A 17,420-nucleotide genomic window follows, 5' to 3' on the forward strand; every position below is an offset into this window, starting at 1 on the left:
AGATGCACAAGGTGGTGCCGTCTTAGAAATCCAAGAGGTAACAAAGGAATGGGGGATATTCAGGCGGGGGTTCTAACTCCAAAGGGACTGAGAGTAGCTCTTAACCAATTTGGATGGCGAGAGGCAAAAGAAGGCAACATTTTAAGGAAATATGGGGGAATCGTGGAGCCTGGAGCAGCTGAGAAACACAGTTTTTGCGGCTTTAATGCTGGTGATGGCGATTATTTAGTGAAACAAGTATGGAAAAGCCTAACTCTGACCCAGAAATAAGACGCAGGGCTTGGGGCGTGAACCTGAGCGGCTTTAAACTCTCCCTTTGCTTGGGAAGGGGACTCCAACATCCAACAACACAGAAAACGCCTGGCCTGTGACCAACACAACACACAGGTGGCGACAGGACTGGAGGCTTACGTTGGGGGGGCGTGGCTCCAGGCCGCTCCTCGACGTTCTCTTCCGGAACAGGCCTGTGCCCCGGAAGCAGTTGTTTGTTGAGCGACTCTGGGCCCGTTTAGGAGACTGCGGGCGTGTTGTCACCATGTTCCTGTCCGCGGTCACCTGTAAGTGGGGCTGGAGGCGGCGGCAGAGCCTGCGGCGAAGGCGGGAGGAAGGCGTCGGGACGGTGCGGGGCCGGGGGCGCGCGCCGGCCGGGAAGGCTGCCGCTACGACTCTCCAAGGCTTCAGGACTACAGCGTCCGGCATGCTCCGCGGCGCAGCGCCTTGCGGGGCGGGTTGCGTTTGGGGGTCTGCGGCATTAGTTCCTTGTCCGGTGGGTTCCGAGACAGCGGTGGTCGAGTGTGGTCAGCAGTAATGGGGCGCTTTCCCCGGCCTCCGTACGGATGTGGTAGCACAATTCCCGAACGTTCTAACTGGGGGGGGGGGGGGGGGGAGAAAAAACCTCGAATTTTTAGTTAACTCGTTTCAAACTCTTTAGATGAGGAAATGGCTTGAGAAGGGCAGTAACTTAACCCTAAGTCGGCACAGCTGGGCTGGGAAAGAAGTGTCTGTCTTCCCAGGTCCTCTCTCTTCCCTGCACCATGCCAACCTCTAGGTTAGTTTCCCTCCTCCACCTGATGTGGTGGTTGCAGTTTGCATGGGTTAACTTGTCAAACCAGTGGCTTGTACCAGGGCAAATATTTTGCACCTTAGAAGAGGAACATGTGGAACAGATCTTAGAGAGATTTGAAGAGTAACCGGTCCAACTGAATCTCTTCAGTTGTGCAAAGCTTTGCATTCAGAATTGTGTTGGTCTTATTGGATCTTTGTCTTCTTTCTAGAATCCTAGCGGGATCACTGCAAGCTAGGGAGTAGTTACCTGAGTGACAACCCATTGCATACTTCATCACTTACCTGTTTATTACAGACATTAATATGAACTTTGCATAAGAAAGATAATAAGTTGCTATTTTCTTTTCTCTTTCAATCTTCCTCTCTGCGAGAAAGTTGCCAAGAGCAAGTCAAAGTAAGTAAGGTTTTCTTTTTTTAAACTTTATTTGTTTATGTTTGGTTTGTTTTTCCAGCCGTTGCCAGCACATCTTTATGTTAAACTAAGCATTTGGTCTCGGTTTTCTGAAAGTTGGTTCGAGGCTTATTTGGTGAATTGTTTTGGCTCTGTAAATTCTTAGAAAAAATATTTCCCCTCCTGCCCAACTTTCCTACTTAAGTGAGTGTTCAGATAATCGAAGGAACTCTTGCTGTCTTGTTTCTAATCAAGTCATCAGGGTTCCCATGCTCTCCTTGGATTACTGCCGTATTTCTGCTTCTTCAGAGGAGGACTGGGAGCCATTTGTCTGAGGACAGGGATCTGGCTGAACAAGCTGTGATTTGATTGAACTACAGAGTCAGTTTTAATGAGTTTTGTAATCCTTTGCATTCATGAAATAAGCATTTCAAAAACAGCACAGATTAAAGATTCCATGCTATACCAGAGATACTATAAATACCAAACTGGCATCTCAAAATAAATTTTGTAGATAATAACTGAAGTAAGATTTTATGTGTTAAGAATAGGAAATTCTTTTCCAGAAAAAAAAAAAAAAAAGAACATTCTAAAGCAGCCTTTGCTTACAACCCAAGACACATTACAGATCATAAAACTAGGTTTTTTGGATGAAAGTTAATGAAAAACATGTAAGTTAGTGTTTTCACCCATATAGGTTTTATTCATTTTGCTTTTCCCACAGTCCAGTTATTTATGTTAGAATTCCCCACCTCAGGGTTCTGTAGGAATCTCCCTTGCCTTTGGTTGCTTTAAGGGTACTTCCTGCCTTTCATGTTCTTTGTATCCTTGGAGCATCTATCAAATATGTCTTGCCTTATATACCTTGTATACACAACTCACCTCCATACTATTCTGTTGGTCCCCGGAGGGGGGAGGGGCAGCCTAACAGAGCTCCGCATTTTCCCTAGTGCATTCCACAGAGTAAGCACTTAATAGGTATTTGTTAAATCTTTCTGAATGAATGACTGCTGTCTTAATTAACAAATATTGTGTGCCTCTTATGTATGAGGCACTGTGCTGGACATTGAAAGGCAGGCAAAGATGTGTATCAGAAGATGCTACAAACTCTTTTTGGAACTAGATGAGAAATAAAATAGCCTGGTCTGCATAGGGAAGCCAGACACATGAAAAATAACAGTACAAGGTATTAAAGGCAATGATGACCTAGTGAGGCAAAACATGAACTTATGTTTTGGATGACTATAAGTTCAACGAAATACAAAGGAGAGCAAGGTTTTACATGTTAGCAATGTAAAAGTTCCAGTCTTTTTGTTTTGTCTCTTGTGATTTTACTCCTGTTGCACATCCTGGAAGATAGGGCTCTGTTGAGATAGCCGTCTTTACAACTTCCTGACTGGCCAGCTAGGGTCACCAGGACTTTTGTATTTTCCCCCTTCCTGACTTCCGCTGCTTCTCCGTGGTGGGTGTCTGAGTCTTTTCCCACAATGTGGTTTCATCTTGTTGATTGGTTAGTTGATTACCAAGGCACTCCATAATGAAACAAACCTTGGGTATCAGGGCCGCTGAAATTGTGGTTTATGGAAAATGTAGGCTGTCTTTGAACTGAACCTTCTTAGGGCTAAATGATATCCCACAGCTGATACTACTATACAGAGTTCTCAGAATGTGCCATCCTCCCATGACTGATTTTAGTCTATTTCCTCAGCTCGTAATAGCTTATTTTTAAATCTTAGAACCATTCTGGTGAAAATGCTGAGCCAAGCTGGGACAGGTTACTCCTTCAACACTAAGAGAAGCCGACTACGGGAGAAACTGACTCTCTTGCATTATGATCCAATTGGTAAGATTCAGAGAAATTGCTCCACAATAAATTCAGATGCTTTCAAGGCCTGCTGCCCTTTCCAGACTGACGTTCAACATGTCTTGGCGGTTTTGTAGGCCCTTTGACTCTCTAGCGTTCAGTCAGCGAGTGAGTATTGAACATTTACTGTAGTGCCAGTGGCTGTCCCAGGTGCTGGGAGACACCAGGACACATTCAGGCTGAGTGTCTGTGCTCTTGGTACTTGCAGTCTGGTGTGGAAGGGAGAAGAAGAAAGAAAAAATGATGTTCTGCTCAGTACTTTGAGGGACACAAGCAGGATGCTGAGATACAGTATGAAAGTGGGGAGAAGCAGATTCCACCTTTAGCCTAGCCTTTAGATAGAGTAGATATGGGATAGAAACCAGCCAGATAACGAGAATAGGTGAGACTGTTCTGGAAACAGAAAAGAGTGTCTTCAGATGGGGAGGGAATATTCTCCTGGATTCGTCGAACAGTGGCAAGCAGTTAGGTCCAGATTTGAATTAAAGGAGTGTGGCATCTATATATTAGTGCAGGAAGGCAAGAAGTGTCATTTTCCATTTTGTACCGTCTGCTAAAATGGTATAATAAACAGTAACTTTAAATGGTCTCAGTAGAGAGGCGCCTGGGTGGCTCAGTCGTTCATCGTCTGCCTTCAGCTCAGGTCATGATCCCAGGGTCCTGGGGTTCAGGGCTGTGTTGGGCTCCCTGCTCAGTGGGGATCCTGCTTCTGCCTCTGTCTGCTGCTCCTCCTGCTTGTGCGTGCACTCTCCCTCTCTCTCTTCCTAGCTCTTTCTCTCTGTCAGATAAATAAATAAATAAATAAATAAATATCATAAAAAATATATAAATGGTTTCAGTTGATAGAAGTGTTTGTCTAAAAGACACAAGTGTTCCCAAGGCCAGATTGCCTGCTTACATACAAAAGACATCAGCTGATTGCTATTGGTAGAAGCCCAATTTTGTTTTTGGATTTCATGAGCAGATTTATATCAAGTAAACTAGCAAACAAATGATTTGTTTTAAAACTTCAGGCCATTGGTTTCATTTTTGTGCCCTTGATTCTGAACAGCCTCTTGACACTTGCTTCTGAATAAGAACTGTACTGGAGCTTCTGGGTTGGTGACTGTGCAGTGACTGGGAGAGGGACCTGCTGGAAGAGGGCGTAGAGGCTGTGAGCCCCTTCACCTTACCTGTCCTATGTGTCACTTCATCTGCCTGCTCCTGAGTTACTAATCACTGGTAGCTGGTATCAGAATTTTTCTTCTTTTTTTAATCATTCTGTGTTATCTTGAAGTACAAAGATTCCAGTCATATCTCCTGTAGACCATGTTACCCACTGCTCTGGCTGCCAGTCTCTTGTCTCTCTCCTAAGCAGTGGTGAGGCAGATACCCTTTCCACGGGGAAGAGAAATGATGGTTTGTTGCCTTTGCCAATAACAAAAATGTTGGAGGGCTGGTGGCAAAGCTCTTCTATTGGCAGCTTTCATGTGAACTATATAAAAAGAGCCAGAGTGTCTGTCTCTGTTGGTGGTCAGACCGGTTCTTCCCAGTTAGCACTTCTGGTCACCGTACACAGATGACCAGTGTCAAACTTGATGGCCTCAATCATCTTTGCAGTGTCTAGATCTGTCTGAATGGTGTCCTTCACCTTGATGAGGGGATCAGGATAGCAGATGGTACAAGCATCATGGGTCGCCAGGTGAGGGATTCCTTTTGTCCCACAGAGATCTTCCTCACTTTGCACAACTGCTGCTTGACCTCAGGTATTAACGTGATGAACAGCAAAGTGACCCTTGGTATCCTACATCAGCCGGAAATTCTCCCCAGGCTTGTCAGTGCTGAGGATATCCATAAAACCCGCAGCGTAGGTTTCATCGGTTCGGACCTTGCCATCAGCCTTAATAAAACCCTGCATACAGATCTTCTTTACTTCATCTCCTGTTAGGGTGTACTTGAGTCTGTTCCTTAGGAAAATGATGAGAGGGAGACATTTTTTTCAGTTTATGGGGACCAGCAGATGGACGAGGAGCAAACACAGCAGTCAGCTCATCCAGCATCCAGTGCTGTGGACCACCGCACGCTTCGAATAATTCTTGGGACCATAAGTCATGGCTGTGCTAGGCATGAAAAGAGAACAGAATTGAGTTGAATTGTAAGATACCCAGTTGGTGATCAGAATCGAATTGGTACTGCAATCTTATTACCCCAAATTAATCCATTATATAACAAAAGATGGATACTTAACCTCATAATCACATTTTTTATTAACTAAGAATGAGCACTCATAGACTCTCACTTCTGGCCAAGATGGAATAATAGGAACCGAATGTCCTTTCTCCCTGGAAACAACAACAAAAGGACAGTGTAAGCAATAAAAGACAGCAATCCCTGAAAGAAAGGAGACAAACTAGTGTTTGTGAATGGTCAGACAAAATGGAAATTCTATCTTGTTTGCTTACCTGTACAAGCTTCTTATCTTCAGATGTCATGAACACAAGCATCTGTACTCTCCAGGCAGTCTCTGTTTTACAGATGACGAATCTGATGCCAAGGATCTTAATCAAGGAGACACAGCTAAAATATGTTACAGAGATTTGAACTCAAGACAGTCGGACTCCAGAGCCCGGGCCCTAAACCAGTCTGTATAGGGACCTATTAATGAAAGGTTTCACAGGACAGTAAAACCTACATACCAGTGCATGACTTCTGGGCAGGATATTAGCGCAAATCCTGGCTAACAGCTACCTTCATAGCTGCCTTCAGAGTTGGCACAGAAGGTCTCATAACCACCATTGAACCATTCATTATGCTGCGTTCATCACTAAGAGAAATAAAAATATCACCTTCAAAAAAATGGTCTGCACCAGTGGGAAGAGGCATATAAAAAAGGCTCTGAGACGCCCTGTTGTAAAATTGGATGATTTCCATTCTTTAATGGGGATAAAATTCCCTGCTGTTTTTATGGTGTTACAGTTTTGGTCATTCTTTACCATAATAAAAAAGGAATTCCCGGTTTGTACCTAATGACTGGGAGTCTGGATTTCAGGATGATACTTCATATGGTAGAAAAATTAGAATGACAGGTATGTGTCTTAGTCCTTTTGGGTTGCTATAACAAAATACCACATACTATTAGCTTACAAACAACAGAAATTTATTTCTCAGAGTTCTGGGACCTTGGAGGTCCCAAGGGCAAGGTGCTAGCACGGTTGCTTTCTGGGGGAAGGCCTTCTTCCTGGTTCATAGTCTGTGCCTTCTTGTGTCCTCACATAGTGGAAGGGCAGGCAAGCATTGTGGGGTCTTTATAGTGCATTAATCCCGCTCAGGAACACACTCTTGTGACCAAAACACCTCTCAGAGGCCCCACGTCCCAATACCATTGTGTTTGGGGGTTAGGATTTCACCGTATGAATTTGGGGCAGGGGGCACAAATTTTTTCAGACCACAACAATATGATACTGAGTTGGTGTGAAACTCTTTTGCCTCTGATTTCTTTGTATCAGCTGGTAAAAACAAAAAGTGATGAACTTTACAGTAATTGTTTTTTTAGAGTTTAGCTCCTTTAGGGTTTATTTTTAGGAACTTGTGCAACATTCATGTTACTTGAATAACCTTTTATATTTCCAGTATGAGAATGTATGAGGATTTTCATCCTTAGTGTAGAGGTGTTAGGAATTAATTATTTGTCAGATTGATTTTGAGTTTTGAGATTGGGAAAGGACACAGCCATGAACAGTTTGGTTCCTAAGTTGAAAGTGGGAGAGAATATTCATATATAAATTTGAAACAGAACGTTAGAACTTTTCTGATCAGGAATGGTCTAAACCTGGACAGCATGACTTTGTCTTTTCAGAAGAAGAGAAAGTTCCGGGATAGTGGACTGCCTGGCTTTCTGCCCACCTCCTGAATGTCCCACAGGCTAGCGGGCTGATGTTTGCCCAGGGGCCTGCCCTATTGCCCAAGGTACCAAATAGCTTGGCAGTTCTCCCAGCAGATGTTACTGCAGTGAGTAGAGTTAATTTAAGGGTAATGTTTTGCTAGTCTGCTTTATAAAGGAAATCAGGTAAGGACACAGAGAAGTTCCCAATTATTTGAGCATTTCATAATATAATCTGACTAGAACCAGCCTCTATCTTCTCAAACTCCTTTTCCTCATATAAAACAAGATGCTGATTTCCAAGGAGGATTAAAGGCTGAGGCATAAACTTACTAAACTTTGCTAAATATGTGAAGGCTTACCATAAAGAGAATGAAAACTTGTCAGTTTTGATTCCTTGGATGACTAAACAAGACAATATAGACTTTAATTGAAGCAGAATAGATTTAGGTTAGATATAAGGAAAGAACTTGACAGATTCATTCTTCTATGAATTAGGCAGCAAATATTTTGACAGAAAATTAGTTTCTGTTTATGATTATGGATAGCAGTGTGTCATTTCAACCCAACTGTATATCTGGCAACAGCTCTGTGAGGGAGTTGGAGTTATCCCCTCTTAGGGAAGCAAACTGAAGGCAGAACATTGTGAGAAATTTTCCCAAGGACTCACAGCAGATATAAATGGTAGAGCCAGGGTTTAATAAGCGCAATCTTTTCAAGTCCAGGCTCCCTATTTTTAAAAAAATATTTTTATTTATTTATTGACAGACAGAGACCACAAGTAGGCAGAGAGGCAGGCAGAGAGAGAGAGGAGGAAGCAGGCTCCCTGCTGAGCAGAGAGCCTGATGTGGGGCTCGATCCCATGACACTGGGATCATGACCTGAGCCGAAGGCAGAGGCTTTAGCCCACTGAGCCACCCAGGCGCCCCTCCCTATTTTTTCTAAGACATGAAGCCAAATTAATTTTCCTATTACTATTCTTTTAATTGGGGAGTGCTATAAGGCATCAGAGGAACAGTGAAAACCTTACTACTCAGCATCCAGTCTCTGATCTTTTCTTTCTTTCTTCCTTTTTTTTAAATTTAAGATTTTACTTATTTATTTGACAGAGAAAGAGAGATCACAGGTAGGCAGAGAGGCAGGTAGAGAGAGGGGGAAGCAGGCTTCTCGCCGAACAGAGAGCCCAATGCCACCGATCCCAGGACCCTGAGATCACGACCCGAGCTGAAGGCAGAGGCTTAACCTGCTGAGCCACCTGGGCACCCCTGGTCTCTGATTTTTCATCCAGGCAATTAGTACCTTTTAAAATATTTTATTTTTATTTATTTATTTTAGAGAGAGAGAGAGAGAGAGCATGTGTGTCCACGCGTGTGCATGCCCACACACATTAGCGGGGGAGGGTAAGAGGGGAAGGGAGAGGAAAAGAGAATCTTGAACAGACTTTGGACTGAGCACGGAGCCCGAAGTGGGGCTTGATCTCTGACCCTGAGATCACGGGTGAGCTGAAACCAAGAGTTGAATGCTCAACTGACTGAGCCATCTAGGCGCCCCAGGCAAATCAGTACTTTTGGTTTTGTTTCAGAGAGTGTACTCTGCTACGGTATTTTCAATAATATTTTGGTTTTAACTTTCATTCTATACCATACTAGAAAAATCTGTATTTGGATATTAAGCCATTTCTGGAAGTATATGATTTGATGTGTATTTATTTACTCCTCTAGCCAGACTGCCTTTTCTTCTTGGTCTGCTCAGTTCTTGTTGCTTTTTTCTCTGGAGTCCAGCTCTCAGTCTGGTCTTGCTCATTGCCTGCAAGTGTGTTCCTTAACTGGGTGCAGACATGGAGGGTTTGCCATGTTTTGTTCCTAGTTTTGTTTTCTGATTTGGATATTTCACATTGGGTGGGAAATAACCTTGTGGGTACCAAAGACACCACCGATGGGCTGGGGATCCTTCCCTTGATTTCCTTCCCATTTTCTCTAGTTTTCTCTGGCCTCTGGGATCGAGGAACTCAGTTTGTAAATCTCTTCCATCCCCATGTCAGAGGAATAGTAAAATCAGAGAGAGGAGAGTGTTTGTGGTATGATATGTATATTTATTTAAAAATGGTGATGAAACCTTTAGTGTTCTGCTACAACCCATTTTTCTCTTTCAGTGAAAACAAGAGTTCTCTTTGTGGAACAGAAGAAAATACGTTCCCTATAAACAATGGATTGAAAATGAATTTGATTTATAAATGTGAAGACTGAGGGCGGGGTACTGATTCAGAAATTCTGCAGCGTGTTATAAAAGAAGAGGAAATGGCACGGAATCACTGCCTCCTGTGATTTGAAGGCCATTGTGAAGAAAAACAATGTACCGAAAGAAAGTTCTTCATATTAGGACATATATCATTGCATCACATTTATTTATCTTTCTGGATATTTTTATAGCCCTTAATAAAAAATATTAAAATAGCCTGTGCTATTGTCTCTTGGTGATGTTTTCCCCCACTCTTTGAAATAAAAAACAACTACATCACTAAAGAATAACCATTGTTCGTATAAAAGAAAGTTTCCACAGTGAAACTTGTGCAAGACTTTCCAGTCTGCTCCTCTTTGTACCTCATAGGAAACGCAGAGTCAGTCTCCAGAGTGATTTCGAAAAAACTCCCGTGTAATAACAGAGACGTTAACGGTGAACAGGAATAAGAAGGGGGCCAGCCTTCGAACACAAAAGAAGCCATCAGGACTTTTGTTTTGTGCTTATTTAATTAGGAAAAAATGACATTGGTCCGTATTTTGAAACTCTAGTCACTGAAGCAGTAGCTGGGAGTTTCTAGGAATGCTTTGGACCCCCTTTATCTTCTAGATTTCTTTCTTTCTTTCTTTTTCTTTAAAGAAGAGCTATAGTGTATTTCCACAGAGCCGTGCTAGGCTTCTGGGGCATGGCAGCACACAGTCAACCAATTTGGAAATTCCACCCATAATCCCTAATGTTCAGGTAAGACTGCGCTACCCAGATTGACATACTTTCTCTTTTAAGCTGTTGTTTCCTACAGATTTTCAGAAATACTGTTTTCTCCTCACATTTCTGACTGAATGTAAGAAGGTCAGCTTTTATTTTGAGTTTTGCTGGTTTGTATTCTAGACCATTTAAAGCATTTATGTAGAAGCATGATGGCTTGCCTTCCAGAGCCTCAAGCAGGATGAAACCAATGTTCCAAAGTAACACGTGTTCCCTCTCCGTGGCCTAGTCGGTCTGTGGAGGCCATGCGAGAGTAGCTTTTCTGAAGTTGGGATTAGAAGTAGACAGTTGTTGAGTCCCCGGGGCTTGTGGCATTAGAGTCAATCAGCTGTTTTCTGGCATCTTTTGTTCAATCTCTGGTTCACAGCTATAATAGGGGAGATCTTGGCTCTTTTTCGGTTGAAACTACACAGAGTCATTTTGGATTACAAGAAAAATCCTTCACCTGGTCCTACCTAAGCCTGCTATAAAAGGCCTGTGACACACATGAATCGACATTTAAAAAAAAGCAAACCAACAGCTTAAAATCTGGCTTAAATGACTTGTCTCTTCAGCACAAGCGCTGCATGTGGCCCACAGGTGGTGTTTACATTTTTAAAAAATCAATTGCTGATACTTAAGCATTGAAGAAATTTCAATAAACATCCAAACTTCTGGCTTCTCTCACAAAACAGAAGCTTCTACAGTGCTAACCCTGGTTATCAACCGTCTCTTAGTAACTGCCTGAACAGCCCAATTCACGTGCCCCCTTCCCTTGCTTAACATTCTCTGCTCAGACTCTAGACACTGTCGTCCACAAGCCCTGCTCTGTGGCAGACATACAGCATTCATGATCTGTTGGCAAGTGAGTTTGCTGATTCCTGGTCCTCGTAATGTTTGTACAGGTCCCAGTCGTGGACTCCTTAATTTTTGGTTGGCTCTTGCAAATACATGAAAAGTGAAGAAATCATCATTATAAAAAAGTAAATGAAAGGCTGAGAATGACTTCAGAAATGAACATATTTGCAAAGAAAAGAGAAGAGGATATTTTATAGTAAGCTGCTGGCTGAGAGAGGCCACCTCCCTCTCCCCAGTCCATTTTATTTCCAGGTACATTTATTTTAGGGTTAGTAGCAATCAAAACAGATGGAGTGGCAGGTCTTTTTTGTATGGATAAGATGACTGTGTTCCTGCAGACTGGACACTGACCGCTGCGATGGAATTGGATCTCTTGAGCATTTCTTCCAAGGGCAGATTTGGGTAGTAAGCCAGGTAGAAGGCCAAAGCCCCCACAAAACTGTCACCAGCACCCTGTAATTAAAAGCACAGTTGTGGACATAAGCATGTAGTCACCTGGTGCCAGACTGTATTTGAGAAATATTTAAGTATACCTTTTATTGTAGAAGAGTTTTAGATTTACATAAAAAGTAAAAGGATAGTACACAGGTTTCCATATACCCCACATCCAGTTCTGGTAACATCTGGTAACCTCTGGTAATGTGCATTTGTAATAATGAATTAAATGTTATTGATACTAGCTGACCTCTGCTTTATTTGGATTTCACTAGTTTGCTTAATGTCCTTTTCCTGTCCCAGGATCTCCTCCAGGATACCTGTTACCTTTAGTTGTCATGTCTCCTTAGACTCCTATGGGCTGTGACAATTTCTTGGACATCCTTTGTTTTTGATGACCTTGATAGGTTTTTTTTTTTTTAAGATTTTATTTATTTGACAGAGAGAGACACAGCGAGAGAGGGAACACAAGCAGGGGGAGTGGGAAAGGGAGAAGCGGGCTTCCCGCTGAGCAAGGAGCCGGATGGGGAGCTCGATCCCATGACCCCAGAATCATGACTGAGCCGAAGGTAGACGCTTAACGACTGAACCACTCAGGTGCCCTGACCTTGATTGTTTTGAGGATTGGTCAGATATTCTGCAGAATGTGCCTCAGTTGGAATCTGTTTTCCTCATAGTTAGGCTGTGGTTATGGTTTTTTGGGAGGAAGACCACAGAGGTGATGTGTCATTCTCTCATCCCATTTATCAAGGGCACATACTGTCAAGAAGACTCGAGAATGTTCATCTCGATTACTTGGCTAAGGCAGTCTTTGCCAGGTTTCTCCACTGTAAAGTTACTTTCCTCCGTCTTTTCATATTGTACTCTTTGGAAGCAAGTCACGAAGTGTAGTCCATGCTTAAGGGATAAGGGATAAGAGTATTATCTGGAATTCTCTATGGGAAATTTGTCTCCCCCTCCTCTGCATTTATTCAGTCACCTAATTATATCTGAATGAACTCATGGGTCTTTAAAAAATATTTTGTATTTTGGGCTATAACCCCGTACTATAATTATTTTATTGCTCAGATTGTTCCAGCTTTGGCCATAGGGAGCTCTTTCAGTTGGCTCCTATGTCCCTTTGACATACTCCCATTGCTTTGTTTTTTGAGTGCTTTACTTTCGGATACTATAAAATGCTCCAGGTTCATCTTATATATTTCCTGTTTTTGTCCTAGAATTACTGGATGCAGTACGTGGTGAGAGCTATTCAGATATTATTTTCAAACTAACTATAGGGACAAAACAGTTTCTCTCCCTTTTCTCTGAAGCTCCAAAGGTCTGAGTTGGTAAAGTACATATATGGACCCATAGAAATAGAAAATCCCAAAGTCTGTTGACTTCCGCCTCAGGCAGGGTAATACCTAGTCATGTATTCACTGAACAAAAATCATTCTGGTATTTAATAGCTTTCAGGGTCATTTTCTAGTTTTCCCCAGTTTGTTGTTCCTTACACCCAGGGGTTTTCATAACAAATCTTGAGGCTCTCCTTCAGCCATGAAGAGCCTTGGCATGCAAGATTGTTCCAGCTGCAACAGAAGTATTCAATGAGCTCTATGGCCAGGACAGTGACGGGTGCTACTAAAGGGTTAGAAGCCATTGTGGATTAAATGCTCAGTAGTGTGGCAGAGTTTGTAAATGTTACTGGATCCTAATAAAGAGTTTGAAGACAGCTCCTTGAAGAAGGGAGCTCTTCCAGATGAGACAGATTTATAGAGAAAGGAGGCCTCAAGGAACAAAGACACAGGAGGAGGAAGGAACAGAGTGAGCGCATGAGACAGTGAATGGCTTTAAGGAGAATGACATTTCCCCTTGTTTACACAGATAAAGCAGTCAGTATTAAACTTGCCAAGGAGTCATAGTAACGCAGGTGTGAATTCAACACTTTCCTTCCTCCTATAAATGTTTTCTGAGGGCCCAGAATGTGTCAGGCACCATCTAGATGCTTTGCAATTGTTTATATTACTCTTTCCTGGTGGAAACAATGGAGAGAGACATGGCTCTTGCCCTTCATTAGTTTACAGCAGAGCAAAGCAACAGTGTTAATATTTGGTTTTCTTCTTTACAAGGAAGGGGGGCAGTATTTTCTCTTTTATGTATCTTTTAAATTATTGCTTAAGCTTATTATAAGCTTATAGTTTTCCAAAAAAAACTTAGGAGAATAAAAATATTTTATGAATAGGTAAGTCATATTTCTGTACCTCTCTCACATTTAACTTGTAGCCTAACCAGTGCAAAGGCACAGGGCTGCGGGGAAACATTCTAGCATCACTGCCAGAGATCAGTTTTATATAATCCTGTTGTCTAGTGGGCTATTTAGCTGCAGACAAGATCTTTAGCAAAGTATAAAACACATTGTACATATATCTGAAAAGACTATTGAAATAATTTAAATTGCTTCCCATTATAGCCAAAGCCAGGGAAACACAGTGTTGGGTGAAACTGTGTGTGTTGGAGGCATTATTTAGGCAACAGTGATTTTCACAACCTGATTTCCTTTCATTCTTAGTGCCATACACTGTGTATGTAGAGACTGCAAAGGTCCCGAAAAAGAAATTCAAGAAACAAAAAGACAAAACAGATCAATGTTTCTCATAAGCTTAGATGCAAAAACCTTAAAAAAAGTTTAGTAAACTCTGTGTGTGTGTGTGTGTGTGTGTGTGTGTGTATGCACGCACGCATCTCATGACCAATAGGGTTTATCCCAGGAATGCAAGATTAATTTAACATTAAAACTAATTACATTTAAAACTTATTAACATTAAAATATCAGTGTAGTTTGCTGAATTAAAAGCCTTTGATAATTTTAGAAGCAGAAAAAGCATTTGAAAAAATTCTACATCCATTTATAATAAAAACTCAACAAATTTGAAATAGAAGGTATAAATTGATCTTCTTGATAAAGGGCATTTATGAAAAATTCACAGTTATCATCATACTTAATGAGAAAGATTGAATGATTTTCCCTTCATACTGGAAACAAATCAAGGATGTCTATACTCATTACTTCTATTTGACATCATACTGGATTGCTGGCCAGTGCAATAAGATAAGAAAAGAAAGAAAAGTCAAGCAGATTTGAAAGGAAGAAGTAAAACTCTTTCTTAGCAGATGGTATAAAAAAATCCTAAGAAATTCAGCAAAAAAGTACTAGAAATAGTAGATTCAGCAAGGTCATAGGACACAGGGTCAGTATAAAAAAATCAACTGTATTTGTATATAGCAGCAATGAACAGTGAAAAATTTAAATTATCAAAACACACTACTGAGTAGCATCAAAAATATGAATTATTTAGGGTTAAATGAATCTGTAATATGAATGAATATGTGCAAAATTTATAACTCTTACTATGGAAAGTAAAAGAGATTAATGAAAACAAATAAATGGTGAGATAAACCATCTTCATGAATTGGAAAACTCAATATTGTTAACATGTCAGTTCTTCTTAAACTGATGCAAAGATTCAATGTAATTCTAATAAAAAAATCCCAAGTTAGAAATTTTTAGAAATTGGTAAACTGATTTCTAAAATTTATATGGAAATACAAAGGACCTACAGTAGATAAAACAATTTTGAAAAAGAACAAAGTTGGAAGATGTAAATTGATTTCAAGACTTACCATAAGATATAGTAATCAGACAGTGGAGATACTGATGTAAAGATAGACACTTAGATCACTTGAACAGAAAGAGAGTCTGTAAATACACCAGCAATTTATTTTTAACAAGGTAATTCAGTGGAGGGAAGGATAGCATTTTCAACAAATGATGCTGGGAGAATCATACTGATTTATGATATAATATGATATGATTTATGAAGATATTCACATGGAAAAACATGCAACTTCAGACCATACACAAACATTAACTCCAAGTGGCCCAGAGACCCAAATATAAGGGTTAAAACAACAAAACATCTAGACGAAAATAGAGGAGAAAGTATTTGTAACCCTGTGTCAGGCAGATTTCTTAAGATACCAGAAGCATAAAACACTTAACTGATAAATTTGACTTTATCGAGATTTAAAACTAAAAGAATACCAAAAGACAAGCCATGAACTGGGAGAATATATTTGTAAAACATATCTCTCATGGGGTACCTAGGTGGCTCAGTTGGTTAAACATCTGATTTTGGTTCAGGTCAAGATCTCAGGGTTCTGGGACTGAGCCTTGTGTCCATGCTGCATGGCTGCATGCTCAGCAGGGAGTGTGCTTGTCCCTCGCCTTCTTCCTCTGCCCACCCCCTGCTTGTTTTCTCTCCCTCTCTGTCTCAAATAAATAAAATCTTAAACCCATATATCTGATAAAGCCTTCTTATATTTCAATAGTGCAAACCCAAAGACAAAAACTCCAATAAAAATTGGCAAAAAATTTGAACAGAGACTTCATCAAAGAAGATAGATGATGGCAAATAAGTATATAAAAAGATGCTCAACATCATTAAACATTAGGGAAGTGCAGACTAAAAACACAATGAGATAATACTACATACCCATTAGAAAGGCTAAATTTAAAAGACTGAAAATACTGACTTTTGTTCCAGTGGAACAGCTGGAATTCTTATCTGTTGTGGGAATTGCAAAATGATACAGACACTTTGGAAAATAGTTTTTGGCAGTTTCTTCCATCATTCAGCAAACACTTATCATATAGCCTAGCATTTCCCTTTTTAGGTATTTATGTAGAGGAATGGAAACATATGCACATAAAGATTTGCATGTGAATGTTTATAGGAGCTTTAAAACCGCTCCAGGTTGGAAATGATCCAGATGTCCTTGAACAGATGACTGTGGTACATCCACAGAGGGGAACACTACTTAGCAACAGTAAGGAAAAAATTGCTTATACAACATGGATGGATCTCAAAAGCATTATCTTAAGTGAAGGAAGCCAGACACAAAAGACTACATACTATCTTGCATGGTTTCATTTATATGAAATTCTAGAAAAGGCATATGTATATCAACAAAAAGCAGGCCAGGTGCTGGAGAATATCAACTCCACAGGGGCTGCACAGGGAAATTTCTGGAGTGATAGGAAGTTCTGTAACTATGATTGGTGGGTAAATGACTCTGCATTTGTCAAAACTCATTGAATCATACACTTAAAATGGGTGAAATCTTATGTGTGAAAATGATATTTCAATAAAGCTGATTTTTATATAGGCAGGGTTGGAGGATGGAGGACACTGAATCACGTAGGAGTGTAATGTAAGTTTTGAAAACTTCGGCAAAATCTAAGTGCCCTTGGTTTATTGCTGATTAAAGTGCATGGTTGGGATAATTTTTGAGACTTACTGTGGGCCAGGGTTAATTAAGTGTTATGATTGGCATATAGGAACCTATCAGGCCTTACATCGTGAGCCCTAATTCCACCTCCGTTCTTCTGTAGATGTTTCTCTTCTAGCGGTGTGGTTTTGAAGTCAGATCTGTATTTGAATCTTGGCTTTGCCACTTACCAGCTCTGTGACATTGGGAAAACTAATGTAATTTCTCTGTGACTTAGTTTTCTCACAAATAATGAAACTATTACTATCTCATAGGGATTTTGTGAATCTGTCATTCCTTGCTTCACAGTTTTCTGACCCAAATTCAACTCACAGAACTCATGGTGCTACTTTAACTTAACCTTTCCACCTCACTCCCCTATTCATTCCATCGCCCTGCCCTTCGCCCCCCCGACTTTGTCCTGCCACGCTCCCCTTTCTGTGTCCAGTCATAAAGTATGATCATGCCACTCTCTTCTCATGTCTTCCTGCAAAACCCCTTTCCTTCCTTTCTTTCGAAGAGCCTGCACAGGGCCTTGTGTCTTTTCCGCGTATTAATTTTGCCACAGCTACTTAAAATTGCTTTGATAACCTATGTATTCAACCAAAAATCCCCATAAAAAGTTCAGTTTTTAATTTCCTGTCTGCCTTTGTAAAGAG

At 41.0% G+C, this 17,420-nt stretch overlaps 3 protein-coding genes and 1 pseudogene across 7 annotated transcripts in view; 2 read left to right on the top strand and 2 right to left on the bottom strand.

Moving 5' to 3' along the window:
* SLC4A1AP (solute carrier family 4 member 1 adaptor protein) overlaps positions 1-17,420 on the top strand; it is a gene marked incomplete at its 5' end in the record, with an annotated part of 117,021 nt that overhangs the window by 97,571 nt on the left and 2,030 nt on the right. The window contains one exon of one of the 2 annotated variants that reach the window (XR_014315458.1): positions 7,156-9,396. The exons of the other annotated variant lie outside the window; for it this stretch is intronic. Of the gene's footprint in view, positions 1-7,155; positions 9,397-17,420 lie in introns of those variants that run through there. 2 annotated transcript variants of the gene reach the window in all.
* On the top strand, positions 424-9,632 carry MRPL33 (mitochondrial ribosomal protein L33). Of its 2 annotated transcripts, XM_082745252.1 has the most exons (4): positions 441-557; positions 1,441-1,459; positions 3,193-3,299; positions 9,332-9,632. In XM_082745252.1, the coding sequence occupies exons 1-4, from the start codon at positions 536-538 to the stop codon at positions 9,379-9,381; spliced, it is 198 nt and encodes a 65-aa protein (XP_082601378.1). In that variant the 5' UTR covers positions 441-535; the 3' UTR covers positions 9,382-9,632. The 2 variants fall into 2 exon arrangements, with proteins under 2 accessions (XP_082601379.1, XP_082601378.1); XM_082745253.1 differs by lacking the exon at positions 1,441-1,459 and having other exon boundaries at positions 424-561.
* Positions 4,586-5,803, bottom strand: LOC309871923 (small ribosomal subunit protein eS4 pseudogene; annotated as a pseudogene). The gene is made up of 2 exons: positions 5,762-5,803; positions 4,586-5,419 (listed from the first exon to the last, which is right to left on the bottom strand). The product of its transcript is annotated as a small ribosomal subunit protein eS4 pseudogene (transcript).
* RBKS (ribokinase) overlaps positions 11,209-17,420 on the bottom strand; it is an 83,194-nt gene continuing 76,982 nt past the window's right edge. For both annotated transcript variants that reach the window (XM_082745189.1, XM_082745190.1), the window contains one exon: positions 11,209-11,472. In XM_082745189.1, coding sequence (XP_082601315.1) covers positions 11,299-11,472 — 174 coding nt within the window. In that variant the 3' untranslated portion in view covers positions 11,209-11,298. The remainder of the gene's footprint in view (positions 11,473-17,420) is intronic.

Source organism: Mustela nivalis (assembly GCF_964662115.1).
Source record: "Mustela nivalis genome assembly, chromosome: 8".
NCBI classification, from domain to species: Eukaryota; Metazoa; Chordata; class Mammalia; order Carnivora; family Mustelidae; genus Mustela; species Mustela nivalis.

Excerpts from the sequence above, each read along its gene's own strand:
- MRPL33 (XM_082745252.1), top strand. The coding sequence starts at position 536 with ATGTTCCTGTCCGCGGTCACCT. Across the intron at positions 3,300-9,331 it reads CTTGCATTATGATCCAATTG|TGAAAACAAGAGTTCTCTTT; the intron begins GTAAGATTCAGA and ends TTTCTCTTTCAG.